Source organism: Osmerus eperlanus, chromosome 14 (genome assembly GCF_963692335.1).
Source record: "Osmerus eperlanus chromosome 14, fOsmEpe2.1, whole genome shotgun sequence".
Taxonomy (NCBI): Eukaryota; Metazoa; Chordata; class Actinopteri; order Osmeriformes; family Osmeridae; genus Osmerus; species Osmerus eperlanus.
The window spans coordinates 5,598,196-5,614,787 of NC_085031.1; the positions used below are offsets into that span (position 1 = coordinate 5,598,196).

At 48.6% G+C, this 16,592-nt stretch overlaps 4 protein-coding genes across 5 annotated transcripts in view; 2 read left to right on the top strand and 2 right to left on the bottom strand.

The window, feature by feature from the left end:
* The window catches only part of sardh (sarcosine dehydrogenase), a 22,815-nt gene extending 15,404 nt beyond the window's left edge, over window positions 1–7,411 (top strand). For both annotated transcript variants that reach the window (XM_062477542.1, XM_062477541.1), the window contains 6 exons: window positions 107–254; window positions 959–1,052; window positions 3,071–3,233; window positions 3,343–3,511; window positions 3,701–3,836; window positions 5,831–7,411. In XM_062477542.1, the coding sequence (XP_062333526.1) occupies window positions 107–254; window positions 959–1,052; window positions 3,071–3,233; window positions 3,343–3,511; window positions 3,701–3,836; window positions 5,831–5,956 (836 nt within the window). In that variant the 3' untranslated portion in view covers window positions 5,957–7,411. The remainder of the gene's footprint in view (window positions 1–106; window positions 255–958; window positions 1,053–3,070; window positions 3,234–3,342; window positions 3,512–3,700; window positions 3,837–5,830) is intronic.
* The window catches only part of sh2d3ca (SH2 domain containing 3Ca), a 106,365-nt gene that overhangs the window by 82,378 nt on the left and 7,395 nt on the right, over window positions 1–16,592 (top strand). The window lies entirely within an intron of this gene.
* Window positions 1–16,592, bottom strand: part of nrarpa (NOTCH regulated ankyrin repeat protein a) — an 82,261-nt gene that overhangs the window by 990 nt on the left and 64,679 nt on the right. The window lies entirely within an intron of this gene.
* Window positions 7,553–15,231, bottom strand: dbh (dopamine beta-hydroxylase (dopamine beta-monooxygenase)). Its single transcript, XM_062477543.1, has 12 exons — window positions 14,624–15,231; window positions 13,217–13,363; window positions 12,639–12,896; window positions 12,267–12,443; window positions 11,295–11,397; window positions 10,609–10,775; window positions 9,950–10,093; window positions 9,632–9,670; window positions 9,170–9,229; window positions 8,691–8,818; window positions 8,430–8,589; window positions 7,553–7,922 (listed from the first exon to the last, which is right to left on the bottom strand). Exons 1-12 carry the CDS (start codon window positions 14,966–14,968, stop codon window positions 7,785–7,787), a joined length of 1,866 nt encoding a protein of 621 aa, XP_062333527.1. The 5' UTR covers window positions 14,969–15,231; the 3' UTR covers window positions 7,553–7,784.

Consider the following 16,592-nt stretch of genomic DNA (forward strand, 5'->3'; position numbering starts at 1 on the left):
TCTCTCTCTCTCTCTCTCTCTGTCTCTCTCTCTCTCTCTCTCTCTCTGTCTCTGTCTCTCTCTCTCTTCATGTTCCTCTACCCCCCCCCCCTTGCCTCCTCCCAAGGTGACTCCTACTACTTGGCCATTGGGGGGGGTGTGGCAGAGCACAACTGGAACCACATCCGGACTGTCCTGCAGGACGAGGGCTTCCGCTGCGATCTGCTCGACCAATCAGAGGACATGGGCATGATCAGCATCCAGGGTCCCAAGAGGTGGGGGTGGGGGGCGGCATCTGAGGGGTTGATTACTACGACAGATCTGTGATCCTTAGCTAACTGCCACAGTGAATGTGTAGTTAGATCAGTTAATTGGCTGTTGTACTGCCTACACTCACACCCGCTGATACTCAAACACACACTCTGACTCACTTGCACACAAACACACACACACACTCAGACAAACTCCCACACACGTAGTCACTTGCATACACACACAGACACGCATGTTTATAATTAGACTGCTGGCCTGTGCAATTTAGTGAGGGTGGTGATGTTTCTGGTTGAAGATTCTTTATCAAATATGAGAGCTTTTACTTCATAAAAATGGCCTGCATACTGCCTCTCCCTCTCTCTCACACACACACACACACAGTGACATACAAAATCAATATCACACATACACACAGATTCATCTCATACCCAGCAACTTAAATGACTGCCTGCAGCACTTAAACAAACACAAACAAAACAATCCACCCTCACACACACCCACATATAGGGGTATTTGCTGGGTGTCTGGGCTCCCATACATGCACAGATGCCACAGTCCAACTCATCATCTCCTAACACAGTGGACTGAGAGATGGAGATGGATCGAGAGGGTGTGTGTGTTTGTCCGTGTGTCCCGTGTGTTCGGCGTGTTCGTCTGCAGCTCAGAGAGCCAGTCAAGTGAATGTCGAGTGTGTGTGTGTCCTCAGTCGCGAGGTTCTGCAGGAGGTTCTGGATGCTGATCTGAGTAACGAGGCCTTCCCCTTCTCTACACACCAAGTAGTCACCGCAGCAGGACACCAGGTAAACAGAGAGCATGTGCACACACACGCATGCACACACGCACACACACACAACAGATACATACAGATAAGCACCAGCATAGAAATACACTCACTTGCGCACGCACACAATTTGTGAACCAGGCAAACGCGCGCACACACCTGTACAGCAACAAAGCAGGGAATTAGAATATATGTAAATGTCATGCTGTTGCTTGAAGCCTACAAAGCGGGGAGTATGTACGCGTGTGTGTGTGTGTGTGTGTAGACAGATGGTGTGCCTCATGACTGACTAAGACCCTTGTGTCTCAACAATATTCCACCTTTCTCTCTCCTTTTCTCCTCTCCTTCTCTTTTCTCTCATCCTCCTCTTCTCCTTCTCCTTGTCCTGTTTGCCCCTCTCCTTCCCCATTTTTCACCTCCTGTCTGTCTATCTGTCTGTCCTATCTGTCTGAATGGACACAAACTTCCTAAGTAGTGAAGGTACGGGACATAGATATTGTCATTTAGGTGCTAAGTAACTACCTACTATTGTCCTTGGGATACATAGTTTAACATCAAATGGTTTCAAGGCAAATGAATAAATACAAACTTGTCTGTCCACTCGTCTATCGCAGGACCTTGCTTGCTCCCAGTCCCCACACCGTCTTTCCCTCTCAACGATATTTGCATACATCTATGTGATTGGATGAGACGCAGCTCGCACCAACAGGCAATATGCAGAAATGTACTCCATCGGATGATCCTCGGCCCCGAGCTGGTGTTTTCTCATGATGGAAAGAGTCGTCACTGAGACTTGGCACCTGTCTTTCCACGGTCAATAGGTCACTTTGTGAACTTTACAGATCTACAGTATGTAACACGAGGTTCCCAGAGAGAGACATGATGGAGACGTAGTACATGACGATGGCCCGTGTGTTTACATACAGCGATTCATACAGATCCAAGACTTTGTATACTCTTAAAGTCTAGGCTGAAGTTTGGTGCCGTTGGGCCCCTGCTGACCTTGTGGTACGTCCGGACATGGACCGCAGTCGGCCATGTGAGCTTGACTGCAGGAGATGGATGATTGAGAGGATGGAGGACTGGCTGCTGTTGGTCTCAGCATGTTGTGTTTAGCGTGTGTTTGCTCCTGTCCTCAGTTCCTCCCAGCCTCCTGTCACACGGCTGGTCTGGCGCACGACTCAGCTCCCTGTTGGGATGTAGCTGGTGGTGTTGAGAAATCACTCAGAGGTGTGTGTGTGCGTGCGTTGTATGTGTGTGTGCGTATATATATATATATATATATATATATAGAAAGGAATGGTGGCCTACTTCTGAGTAGATCCCCAGAGTTTCCTAGTGAGTGTGGGGGTAACGGGGTGACAATTTGCTGGACAGATGGTCTTGCTGACAGGGTCTCCTCTGGGGCCACTGGAGCTCACATTGCGTTTGTCGCTTCTCCTCAGCTTTACTTCTGTCTGCTTCAGCTCTCTCTCTCTCCCCTGCCTCTCTCACTTCACATCTTCTGCCTCTTCTTCCACTTCCGCTTTTTGTCTCTTTCTGTGTCTCTCCTCCTCTCTCCTTCTCCTTTTTTACCTTTCATCCCCTCTTCTCCACTCTCTTGTCTCCCGTCTTCCTCTCCCCCCGTCTCCTCTGCTCTCTAACGTCCCTCCTCTCTGTTCCCCCCAGTCTCTCCTTTCCTCTTCACCTCTCCAGCTGCAGAACGAGGCTCCTTCATTAGAATGGGCAGCCGGCTCACAGACCCATTCTTAAGGACGTGCTGTGTGTGTGGAACACGCCCTCTGCGTGCCTGTGTGTGTGTGTGTGTCTGCGTGTGTGTGTGTGTGTGTGTCTGCGTGCTGCTAAAGGAGAGTGCTGAGCAGCTGGCTGTGGTCTCTGTAGAGGAGCCCTGCCTCGCAGTCAGTCAAGCTCTCAGAGCTGAACTGTCTCGTCTCCAAGGACGACAGGCTCTTTACCCTGCTTCAGATCTCCTTCGGCTGACACTCACCCTCCCTCACACACATTCGCACACACTCAAACACTTATGTGCCCCCCCAGGTGCGTGCCATGCGTCTGTCTTTCGTGGGGGAGCTGGGATGGGAGCTGCACATCCCCAAAGACTCCTGTCTGCCCGTCTACCACTCAGTCATGGCCGCCGGCGCCAAGCATGGCATCTGCAACGCTGGCTACAGAGCCATCGATTCACTCAGCATTGAGAAAGGTACCGACCAGTATCTCTCCCTCGGATCTCTTCCTCCTCCTCTCCTTCACCTTTCTCCGCCCATCTTCCTCGTCCTTCCCTCCTATATCCTCTGCTCCTCTTCCCCCAGGCTACAGGCACTGGCACGCCGACCTGCGGCCCGATGACACTCCCCTGGAGGCGGGGCTAGCGTTCACCTGTAAGATGAAAAGCCCCACCCCCTTCCTGGGCCGTGCCTCTCTGGAGCGCCAGAAGGCTGAGGGCCTGAGGAGACGCATAGTCTGCTTCACCATCGACGAGTACGACCACAACATCACCATGACAACACAACCAGAATTAGAACCAGAACCCTACTCACCTGAAGTGACCCCATGACCTTAAAATGTGAAATTATTTGGTGTATTCTCTACTTGAACATTTGCTGTTGAAAACGAAACACGACATGAAACCGTGGTCACCTGACCCCTCCCTGTTGGTGACCCTGACAGGAAGGTGCCCATGTTTGGTCTGGAGGCCGTCTTTCGTGATGGCGTTCCCGTCGGACACCTCCGGCGTTCCGACTACGGATTCTTCATCGACAAGACGATTGGATATGGGTACATACGCAACCCAGACGGAGGAGTGGTGAGTAGAACTGTGCTTTACTGTGCTCTACTGTGCTCTATTGTACTATGCTGTGTACTGTAATAGAAATATTATTGATAGATATGCATAGAATAGTAAATGTACAATATGGCTTTATAAATGTGCTAAGCTTTGCTCTTATCACTGTGCAAATGTACAAGGCCCAGCTGCTACCCAGGGGTAAAAGGTTGTTGTTGTTGGGTAAGATACACAAAGTCTGTGTATGTGCATGTCAAGTCAACTCCTGCTATTCAATTCTTCGTGTCCATTCTACTCTGCCATGTAGTAGAATCTCTCTCCCCTTCTATCGTCATGACTCAGGCCCCGCCCACTCTCTCTGATAAGTGGTCGAGGGATGTCCTCCTCCTCCTAGCTCCTGCTGCTGCTCCTCAGCAGACAGTGGCTGTGTCATTGGACAATGTTCTGGCCTGCACTGCTGCCAGCTGATAGCCCTCTACTCATCTCCAAGCACTTTAGACACCAGGTCACTGCTCCAGCTCAACAGGAGGAAGAGGAGGAGGGGTGGGGGGGGTAGGACAGACAGAGACAGTGGACAAAGAGTTCAGAGAGATAAGCAAGGCATGTTGAGGTGCTGGGAGTGTGTCAGAGGGAACAGTGCATCATCAGATGAGACTTATCCTCTTCGTCATCATCTTCATTATCGTGATTGGAAGGTTGGTGGCCTTGGAACTTCTGAGAGCTCCGCGGGGTCCTGATTGGGTGATCTGTCTCATGACTCATCGTTATCACCATGGTTGTCGGCCCCCTTTACTCCGAATAAGAAGAATCTTTTTATTCCTCGTTATCTCTGCTGCTCAGCTCTCGATCCCCACAGGAAACGCACATACGCACACATACGCACATACACACATACACACCTACCCAAGCAGGGATCAGTGTTAATAAGGCAACCAGGTGGAGCGAGTGTTGAGTGGGAGCTTACAGTACATGCCTTGCTCAAGGGCACAGCTGTAAGGAAAGGATTCTGAAGGAAACGAGGGCTCTGCTCAGTAGTCTGCAGATTTAAAAACTGAAACCCAGAATTTTAGGGTTGTCATTCTATTGCCGAGTCACACTTTCAACTGTGATAATGGTGGGGTGTTTATGATGTTAGGGAAATATATACAGTATATATATTTTTGCTATAACAGAAGGTTCTGAGATTCAGGCTGTGATTCAGGGAGGACGAGTCATGTCTGGACACACATGGGCACTGGACAGGCTTGTGCCCCTGGTCCAGTGAGTGTGTGTGTGTGTGTGTGTGTGTGTGCGTGCGTGCGTGCGTGCGTGTGCATGCTGTGAACGTTGTATGTGAAGGGTCGGGGTGCATGTGGGGATAATGCGAAGTGACAGAAGGACGTAACATAACCTTGGGGATACACACACACACACAGTGTTCTACTGTATACTCTTTGCTGTGCACATATCACTCTATCCTTCCTTCCTGTTCCTTTCTCCAGTTCTGCCTCAGCTCCCTCTCTGCTTGAATGAGTCTGCGCCTACGCTACGCTTCTTTTTTGGACTATTTTGTGAAGTTCCTGATTTTGGTCATGTGAAGATTCATTGGCTAAGCCTGCTTTGAGGAGTAACCAGAGGCTGATGCTTGACCAGTAAGATCACTGCCACGAGCACGACTCGGGGCTAGCAAGGACCTCCTCCGGCTTATTGTCTGAGATTTAATTAGCTGGAGCCGGGTATGTGGGAAGCTGTGAGCCAATGAGGAGTCATGCTGGCTTGTAATAGTTTGACATTGAGGCACTAATGAACTGCCCCCCTCCACCCCCCATTCAGTCTGCATTGGATAAGTTGAAACTCTGTATAATCTGAGTGTCCTTACAATGTCAGAACTTTCAGATACATGTGGCTCAACAAGGACAGTTATTGTGTTCTCATCTCATCTATCTCTGTCATGGTCTTTCTTTCCACATCCATCTCTATCTCTCTCTCTGTCTGTCTCTGTCTCTGTCTATCTCTTATTTTTGTATTTTTCCTAGGTAAGTGCTGACTTCATCAAAAGCGGGAAGTTTACGCTGGAGAGAATGGGTGTGGTCTATGAGGCCAAGGCCCACCTCAAGTCACCCTTCGACCCCGAGAACAAGCGTGTGAAGGGTATCTACTAGGAGGGGGACCACAGCGGCGTGTACAAGGCACGCATGTAAAACAAGCTCATCCCCAACTGCTTGGGCTTGTTTGATTGCTGTCACAAAGTTACTGGAAGGGTGCAGCCATTTTAATTGCCCCAATACCACCTCCGGGACAGTGCCAATAAAATGGAGTCATTAAGAAAGCCATCTGACATTCCAAATGATACTGCAAGAAACTAACATGAACTGCAATTTCCTCCCGGGAATCAATCAAGTTCTAATCTACTCTCTCACTACCCTATATGACTCAGCAGAGCCGAGTTCACACATATTCAATAACGTTTACATCTTACTTAGTAATCTAGAATATCAAGAGATGCATCCAATCAGTTGGTGGCTTTTTTTGGTAATCCAAAAATCTAGATCACTCCATGCAGGAGTCTGTGTTTGTGGTAAATGTGCTTTCGACTGGAACTGGACAGTTGCATGTGGATATTACAAGGTCTTAAAATGTGCCATTTGAGGACAAAGCAGAATCAACAGTTGATTATCTGTCTCCTGTTAAAGTCTGAAATAACGAGCATGCTTCTGAAACCTTTGAGGCAAGTTATTGTCTCTGAACGTGTGGTGAGTAGTTGGCCAGGTCTTAATTTAGGTTAAATTAGTAAATGTGTCAACTTCGAGATATTTATAAATTCTTAAGAAAACACATGTTTTATATTAGTAACATGTGATATTTTTATTCCGAAGTATCCAATCCTGTCAATAGTGATGTTCTTTTAGTGGTAGAAACAATTTATAAGACTACAAAATCCTGATGGTTTATGCCATTCATTTGTGATTTGGTTCATGGTAGGGTTTTGCTGCATACTTATTTGCTAAAGCTAGCTACTGTTTGGTAAATAGACCCACAGTTTGCTATATAGAAATAGAAATGAGCTTGGGTAATTTGGCAAATTCTTTGGCAAGTTTGGCTAAAACCAGGATAATGCGAGAGGGGCATTTCCTTCTAATTAGAACTCTATGCTAATGCTTTGCTAACTATGCCTACTTTTAGGGTATAACTTGACTCATGATAGCCAGGCTAGCCATACAAGCATAAACAAGTTTATGCTAGCTGGGTTAAGGCTAGTGTGTAATTTCTAAAGCCTCTCCCCAACACATTTGGTGCAGTCAATAATGAAAAGTCTGCGTAAGCACTAAGTACTAATTGGTCTCTAACTAAAACAGATTACTATGTTGGTGCTAAAACCACTCTAATTCCTCAAATTAATTAGTTACATTTCATCTGACTATTCATGGATAGCATTTTCTGAAGTAATAATGTTTTTGAGCTATGTAGAACCATGTTTACCAAGTCAAAGCCATTTAAGTTTGCTTGAAGGGTCATTTATGCATTGTCGTCTCCTTTCTGAAATACAATGATGGCTTTGCAGCACAGTGAGTGTTTGCTTTGTTTGTCTGAATAAACAGTGTATTGACATTAAATGTACTGATTTGTGTGAAATAAGTCTTTTACACTTATTTAATGCGAGTTTGAAAGTTGTATAAAAGGAGAAACAGTATAAAGTGGTAAATGAGCAATATCTGAAAAAGTACTTGTCAAGTGTTTATTTCATATTTATCCAGTTAAACACTCAAATAAATGAACTAGTCTTAGTCATACAAATATGAATGTCGTTTTGTAGTCACTTGGTAGATTGATACATTTCAGTTTAACTATTTATAACTTGCTATGTACATCTAAAATGAAACATAGGTTTGGGAGAAGCATTGGAAAAGAGGAGGGGGGGGGCAAACATTACAAAGAGAACACGGGGCAACAATTGTGTCCCCGGTCAGAGTGCCGTTCCCTGAGGTTCTCTCAGACGTCCCCTGGCTCGGTCTGCACCAGGGTGGGCTGGCTGCTGTGGTCATCTGGCAGTTGCCCCCCCTCACATGGGTAGCGTTGCTTCTGAAGCTGAGTGGTCACCATTGGAAGGCTTTGTTTCTCCCATTCCCCCTGGAACACCATAGACAGAGCTTTTAGATAGAGGACCAGGGAGGTTGGGCATACAGCTTAACCCTTGTGTTATCTTCGGGTCATTCTGACCCATCAGTCATTGTGACCCACCGTCGTATTGCGACAAATTTACCTCCTACAAAAACAAAGTGAAGCATTTTCTTTTAACTGTCGGGCTGTCTCAGACCCCCCACATTGCAATGGTTAAAAGAAAATTATTTTTATTTGTTTTTGTATTGGGTAAAATTGGGTAAACACAACGGTGGTTCGTTATGAACCTTTGGGTCATGTGACCCGAAGGCAGCACAAGGGTTAAAGGAACTGCAGACTATAGTCCTTCTGGCAGTTTCCTCCAAATGAAACACCTCTCTAATCAACTCACTCACTGTAATTGTATTTGAGCTTTTGATCTTCCTATTGCAAACACTGGTGAACCCTAGACTGGATGGATGACTGCACCTTGAAAGATGGACACGTAAACAGAAGGATAGAAGGGGTGTGACTCACTGGGAATAGCTGGGCAGTTGACTGGTTGCAGTGCATGGAGATGGGGGCGGAGTTATAGAGGGAGCCGAGAACCTCCCCAGTGAAGGAGTCCCACTGCAAGCTGGAGTACTGCTCTGTCACACCAGTCTGGCCACACACACACGGCTCACTGCCCTGGAACCTGGAGACACACATACATTGGGTACTGCACGCGTGTGTGCATGTGTTCATCTATGTGCGCATGCCTGCCTGTGTGTGTGTGTGTGTGCTTGTGTGTGTTACCTGTTGATGAAGCTGAAGTACTTCTGCAGGTAGCCCGGGTCCACATGGCTCTTGCAGAGCTCTAGCTGGGTGCGGGGATAGTAGTGGACGTAGTTAACACACATCTCCTCCATGATGCCAAACCCTCCCTGAGCGAGAGGGGAGGAGGGAGAGGAGGAGGGAGAGAAAGAGAAGAGATAGAGGGAGGGAGGGAGGGAGTGAGAAGAGAGAGGCAGAAGGAGAAATAGAGAGACAAAAAGAGTGTAGTAGGAGAGACTGCACTGATAAACTCAATCAAACTAATCAAATGCACTCCAATGACCGTGAATACCTTCCGCTACGATGCAGACACAGTCCGCGCTTAAGTTTCCCTACCCAACCCCTTCCCACCGTCTGCGTAAACCTGTGTGTTTGTGTTTTTGTGCAGCCATGTGCACAGCACACGTGCACCTCTGTGCATGGAGGAGCCAGTCATGTGTACAGGGATGATATACACTCACCACAGTGGGCCCAGGACGTTCCTCTGTGTTATAGGTACACTCTGTCAGTAGGACATCCCCCTGCGAGACACACACAGGTCAGTGGGTCTACACCCAATGTTGTCCAGCCCAATTATCTGAGGGTTACTCCGAGTGTATCTAAGCATCAAGCGAACCATGCTCACAGCATTTCAGAGGGTTCAGAATGAACCCTCCCAGCTGCTGTGTTGTGGGCCAGTTGATGCAGAGACAGTTCCAGGATGTAGCGTAGCATAATCTGATGTTTCTGGCGCCTCTCCCCTCAGGCATATCCTATCACAGCTGGGATCGTGTTCTCTCTAATCTACTGTCCCCATTTTCTGCCTTAGTTACTGTGCCTCCCCCGACTCTACTTTACCTCCCCAGACTCTACTGTACCTACCCAAACAAATCTTCCCAAAGCCTAGCCTAGACCAGACCAGAGGGCCTAGCCTGCATACTCACTGGCAGCACCGTCACCATCTTCCTCAGGATCCTAATGGTCTGTCAGGGGAACACAAACAACAGGAAGATCTTTCAGAGATGTCTGATTACTACCACCATTCCTCCTCTCAGAGGAAGGGTCTGTCTAGAGGTGTAAAGTGTTCTTCACTTGTCCCTGTGGAGGCAACACTCTGAACGTCCTCTCTGGTTCCAACTGGAAGAAATCAACAGTGTTTTTGTGTTCTTCTTTTATGGTACCAGATGGACATTTCTAACCCGATACTTTCTTCTTCATTGGTATCAAATAGAGAGTTCTAAATCAAAACCCTTCTGTGGTACCTGATAGTGTGTACTGAAGTGTTTGTCCTCCTGGACCACCTCGATCTCTCTGCCCCGTCTCACCAGGGTGGTGCGGACCCCTCTCCCAGCCAGGTGTGTGTGCAGCTGGGAGGCAAATATATGAATCCCCCCTGGGGGCAAGGCCTGGTGAAGGGCAGGGGAGATGGAGGGAGAGAAAGGGGGGAGGGGACAAAGGGATGTAAAGAAGGTAAGGAGTGGAAGATTCAGATAGAAAAAAAAGGGAAAGAGATGGACGACAGGGGATAGAGAGAGGATGTCTTGAATGATCCTGTGGTACTTGATCCTGAATGGTGATTTATCAAAGTCAGTCCAAGATCAGAGACATCCTGACTTTGCTGAAGTACTGTTTGTCCTTTCATCTGACAGGGTGATATATTAGAGCACATCTGTAAACCATTTCAAAGTGTCTCATGCTACACAACCCCCATGTGTCCTAGAATCCCATTCCTCTCTAGTACTGCGGTCTAACCTCCTGTGTCTTATCCAATGATCCTGACATAGTGACATTTTGAGAATGATGTAGGAACTGTGGAGAGAGAGCGAGAGAGAGCGAGAGAGAGCGAGAGAGAGCGAGAGAGAGCGAGCGAGAGCGAGAGAGCAAAACAGAGAGAGGGCAGCAGCAGTAGAAGAGTACTGACGGTCTGGGTGCACTTGTCTGTGCAGTATCCAGTCAGTTGGAAGCTGTGCTCCCTGGGTGGGATGGCCATGATAGGGGTGTAGACCAGGCCCAGCTCCATGATGCCTGCGTCGTACTTGCGCAGGGCGGGGGTGTAAAACAAGCGTATCCCTGAAGAGTCCCGACGACCTGCGGGATCACAGTTCCAGCCATTAAAGGACTGGGAGAACGCAGGCAGAATTCTCGAAAAGACTGGAAGGATTGAAGAACACAAAAGAATACAATCCAACTGCCCCTGAAGACACACAGCACATTACAACTATGTTGGCAAACCAGCGACTGCAGGCAGAGAAAGGGAGGATCAAAACATGAAAGAAAAGGACCATAAAGAGATGATATGTGGACGGGGGTGAAAAGCAGTGAGGGACAATGGGGGAGGAGTGAAGAGAATGTCAATGACGGTGATGAAGCAGAGAGAGGCCGGCTCTGTAGATCTGTGGATCCTCCTGAGGAGAGGGAGGGAGGGAGAGGGAGGGAGGTGACTCAGGGGAAGAGAGGATAAGAGAGGCTCATCCACTGGCTCTCCTGGCGACTCGTGAAAATCGAGTTATGAAGGTCTTGTAGGGGAAAATGTCAGAGACACTTTTGTAATGTATGTTGAAAGCTTTCAACTGTAAAGTGTGGAAGAATGTAAAACAGTGTGTGTACCTGACAGCAGGAGGGGGTTGTGGTAGTGAACCTCCAGTCTCAGGAACCTAGAAGACCCTGGACCGCCCAGAGGAAGACCAGCATCTGCAGGGTAGTAGAATGCCTACACACACACGCACACACAGTGATTATAAACAGTGTTATTATCACCAGAAACACACACGACTCATCTTCAGAAAGGCAGAAGTTTCAGCCAACATTCATGCAAAACTTGATGCCCAAAAACCGTGTCTGGCGGAGAAAGATGGGAAAGATTAGGGGTCAGATGGCTGAGCGGTTAGGGAATCGGGCTACCAATCAGAACGTTACCAGTTCGACGTTGTGTCCTTGGGCAAGGCACCTCACCATATTTGCCTCGGGGGGAATGTCCCTGTACTTATTGTAAGTCGCTCTGGATAAGAGCGTCTGCTAAATGACTAAATGTAAATGTGATTGTGGTAAACTGGTTTTCATGTCAGTGTAGCTTGGTTTGTTTATCCTGGCATCCCCAGTACACTTTTACATAACAGTTCTCCTTCTCCTCCTCCTACACTATCCCCCGATCCCTCTCTCCCCCTCTCTTCTTTCCTCACCCTTTTCTTTCGCCTGTTTCACGATGCCCAGATTTCCCTTTAGAAACGGTGAGAAGAGAGAGGAGAAAAAAGACATATGACGCGCTGAGAAAGGCTCTGAATATTTCCCATCTAATCTCATCACTCCAGCTCAACCCCCACACCCACCCACCCGCACCGCCACCAACCCCACCCCCCAACTCCATCAACCCCACCTCCCACCCCCCACCCTGCCTACAGTCCGTCCCGTCCCCCGTAAAACACGTGATTTTCTGTTTTGATTCGCTGACTGCTAATCCAATTGAAAGGCCTCCCAGCTCGGCACCGATCCCTGGCCGCCATATCAGCCTCGTCGCCTCCTCCGCTCTTCTCCTCGTAGATCCCTGGTGCTATTCCTGTGTGTGTGTGCGTGTGTGTGTACCTCTGCTCCCATGGCCCAGGCAGCCAGCACATGCCGACAGTAGTTGAGGTTTTTGGGCTTCATCTTATCGTCGCAGGAGCCGCTGTAAAGAGGAACGTTCTGGATGTCTCTGGAACACTCAAACACCTCCATGTGGTGGACGATGGCCTCGTTGCCTGCAGTTATTACTGCTTCATACTGGAGAGGAGAAGAGAGGATGGGAAAAGAGAAAGGAGTAGAAGACGAGGCGAGAAGGAGACACTGAATCAAACAGTGATGGAATCAGAATCAGAATCCGTTTTCCGAATTGGAATCCGCAGTTCTTGTTTCATTCCGTTCGTTTTGTTCTAAACTCCCGGAAGATTCTACCAGCTGCTGCTGGTGCCCCCTCACCATGACGATGTGGTTCTTGGGCATGTTGGCGGGCAGCTGGTAGACGTAGCACCAGTAGGTGGTCTCCTGGCTGGGGATGGTCACCTGGGGGGCCAGGACCTCCAGACTGAGGACCTCTCTGGGCAGGGAGGGGGAGGGGGTGTCTGGACGGAGCATGAGGACACGCTGCACCCCCATGTTGAGGCGGGACAAGTTGAGCTGCTGGAGGGAGCTGATTGGCCGGTCCAACACCCCATAGATCACGTGGACGGTGCCTTCCTACCCAATCAAAAAAGGCAGAAATCACATGGTTCAGAGTGTGAAGGTGGTATAAGGTAGTCCCCCCCCACCTCACCTACAAGGTAGAGGTAAAGTGCTCTCCCCAAATGGTACTTAGGTCATATAATAAACTTCTCCTATCTGTCTCTTGTTGTTGCTGTAAAACCAAAGGTGGAGGGCCTTCTCCACTACAGCTCCCTAACTTAAGAACAGCCTGCCCTTTAGGAGGTCTGCTCCTTCTCTAGCCAGTTATAAATCTGTTCTTAAATCGTATTTGCATTCTCTGTCCTTTGATTATTATTTAAGGTTGTTCCCCTCACCTCTATAAGGTAGTCCCTGGGGTCACAGGTGTTGAATGGTCTCCTGAACAACAGAGAGAAGCCCTCAGGGGTCTGGCGAGCTCCCAGCAGCTGGTAGTCCTGCTGGGTGTCCAGTGTCACACGGCCCTGGTTGTCACTCCATGCATCCTGGAAAACACACACAAAACACACACACACACACACAGACAGATTACTCAACTTCTGATTTTTCTCTGTGAATGAGTATGACATTGTAACGTTTCTGGTTTGCCAAGTAGAGCATGATCTAGTCAAGTTGCACAATTCGGAATGGACTAGGTCAGTATGTGTCATTCCTCATGAATGATGTCGATCGGGATCTAGGGGTTTGGATCTGATCCCACACCAGTACTTCGAGGGTCAACTCCAGAACAGCTAGGTGAGCAGGATACGAGATTTATTACCCATGAAGCTGTGCACAACAGCTGAGCCTGTCTCATCCAATCACATCCCACGCTTGTGCATGCGCTTAGAAATAGCAGCGAAGATCTGTTTTTTTTTTCCCCATCTCACGTCCTCTTGTGTAACGTCTGTGGGCGCTGGAGAAGGTGTGATGACTTCCGTCTCTCTCTCTCTCTCTCTCTCTCTCTCTCTCTCTCTCTCTCTCTCTCTCCTTCTCCATCCTCTTAGTCTCCTTCCCCTCTTTTTTCTCCTCATTCTCACATTTTCCTTTTCCTCTCTTTCATTCCATTACTCAATCTCACTTTTTTCTCTCAGAGGCTCCTGGCACACTTGCTCTTTCCTCATCTCCTTTACATCTCTCCTTTGCTCTACCCTCTGTCTCCAGAGAACGCCACGCATCCAGTAAAAAGCCCAAATGAACGAGGGAACAGCAGGGTGTCAGATGGAGTTAGCTTCTCAGGCGGCTGGTTGTTGATTCATCCACCTCTTTTTTTTTCCGGGAGGGTTACGTGTGGTGACCACAGAGAGTTCCTGGGCTTTTAAGATCTGGTCATCTCCTTCTCGTCTCTCTCTGTTTGTGCGACTCTCTCAACAACCCCCTCCTTCTTTCTGTACTCCCCCGTTTTCTCCCTCCTTCATTTATTCCTCTCTCCACCTTTGGTCTCCACCCAGTGGTCACGGTTAACCCAGCCAATTGAAAACAGAATAAAATCGTGATGAAGATTTCAGAATACACAAGCACCTCAGTCCATCTAATGCATAGTGATTGCACGCCTCACCGCTTCAATAGACAAGAGGAGCGCCGAACAAAGGAAAAACAATTCTACTGCTTTCACATCTCGTTCTATGGGACATGGGTTACCCTCATGTTCTGTATCTCTGCCCCACCTCTCCCTCAGTAAACGGAACCGCCTCTCCTTGTCACCCCAAAGTAGCATCCTCGTTCCTCCCCCCCCCCCCCAAGTACAAAGCACACCTCGTTCTCACCCCAAAGTACGACTGCTTCCCGTCGTCCCAGAGCACAACCAGGTCCGCGTCGGTGGTTTCCCCCCGGTCTGACATGCCCAGAACCAGGCCGTATCCGGGCCGGGCAACCCTCAGCTCCAGGAGAACCTCCTGCTGTGCGTAGCTGACGTTCCAGGCCAGCTGCAGCTCCCCCCGGGGATCTAGGGGCATGTGGTAGGCCATGTGGGGGGCTGCGGCAGGGGTGGGGGGGCCCGGGGGGCTGGCGGCCTGGTAGGACGCCACTAGGATGACCACGAGCGTGGCGAGCACCGTCAGGTACATGATGGTCACGTCCTGGAGGCGAAGGTCCTTGTTGAGGATTCTCATCGCCCTGTGCTTGTTCTTCTCTCAAGTCTCAACCCTGTAGTGACTAATTAGGAGTTTCCAGTCCTTTTTTCTCAAAAATACTCCTTGTTCTCTCTCTCTCTCTCTCTCACCAGTCCCTCTATCACTTCATTGCTGTTTTTTCCTCTCTTGTTGTTTTAGCTTTCTGCTTGCCGTTTTCGCCGGGTGGTGTCCAATGCCGAAGTCTCTTGGCTATTTAGTTTTGCTTTACTCTAAAGTCCTGCTGTCTTTCTCTCTATGTACTTCCCTTCCCTCTCTTTCCTCTGGTCCCTCTCTCCTCACTGCTCTCCCTAGACTTTAAGAGGCCCTGTACCTCTCTCCTCTCTACTCTCCCTGTCCCATTCTCCTCCTCCATCCATGTGACAGACTTAACAACATTATGTTTGTTGACCTAAATTCGATTGTTTCTTTAAGCCCTCAGGTCAAGCACGATTCCCCATATCTGCCCGCCTCTAATTGATCCTAATTGGCCATGGACATTATCATTGACAATGTGATTGGACTAACTCTGTTTTATTGTCTTTTCCATCTTCCCAGACAGGTTCAGACGGGTTCTGACGGGCCTGGAGGCTGCAGAGTTTTTTTTTTTACTACAACACAAAATGGACAGAACCAAGGCTAACCAAAGCAGGAAAATGTTAAAGAAACATATTTGGTGAAATTGTGTGTTTCTGTTTGTGTGTGTGTGTTTGTAGTATGTGAGTATTCCTCATTCTCTCTGCAAGATGTTGTCCAAGGGCAAACAAACTCCTTACCTAACCCTATAGCCCAGGTAGAAGAGGTGAGGAGAAGAGGAAAGCAGAACGTCAGTGTAGAGGAGAGGAAGGGAGGAAGAGAGGAAGAGAGGAGGAGGAGCCTAGACCAGGACATCAGTGTCGAGGCCACCTCATGTAATGAAGGATCCCAGGGCAGTGTCCTGGGGTGGAGCTGGATTAGCGTTCTCTGCCTTTCTCTCTCGATAAAGCTCTCTTCTCCTTTCCTCTCTCTTTTTCACTCTGTCTGTGTTACGCATGCACACGCACATATCTCTTTATGTACCTGTTTATCTCTATGTCTCTCGCTTTCTCTCTGCTTTACTCATGCATCAGCAACACAAAAGACCCTCCGTAAAGATGTGATGGGGGGTGGGGGAGGCTGACAGAAAGAAAGATAAGGGGAAAAAAGTGAGAGAGAATGAGGGAGAGAAGGGGTAGAGAGCAAGAGAGAGAGAGAGAGAGAGAGAGAGAGAGAGAGAGAGGGGGGGGGGGAGGGTATAGTGAGAGAGCGAGACGAGACAAAGAGGGGGGCAGTGAGAGCCTGAGGGTCTATGTGACATTCTCTCCATCCTAGAAGGATCCTGTCACGGTGCTGAAACTTCCCATCATGCTCGGCTCCGACGGGACATCAGGCAGAGGTCGGGGACAGACCAAACATTCCAAGACACACACACACACACACAATGGTACATTCAAGCACACGTGGATTCTTCTTGGTCTGACAGTAAACAGAGCCAATGGAGAGCAAAGGTCAACCATCGATGTTTCATCTCCTTCAGGCGCTGATGCTCTGAGACAATTAGAACAGTTCGAATCAGACGGGAAAACAGCTGGACTGCAAGCTGGGACGG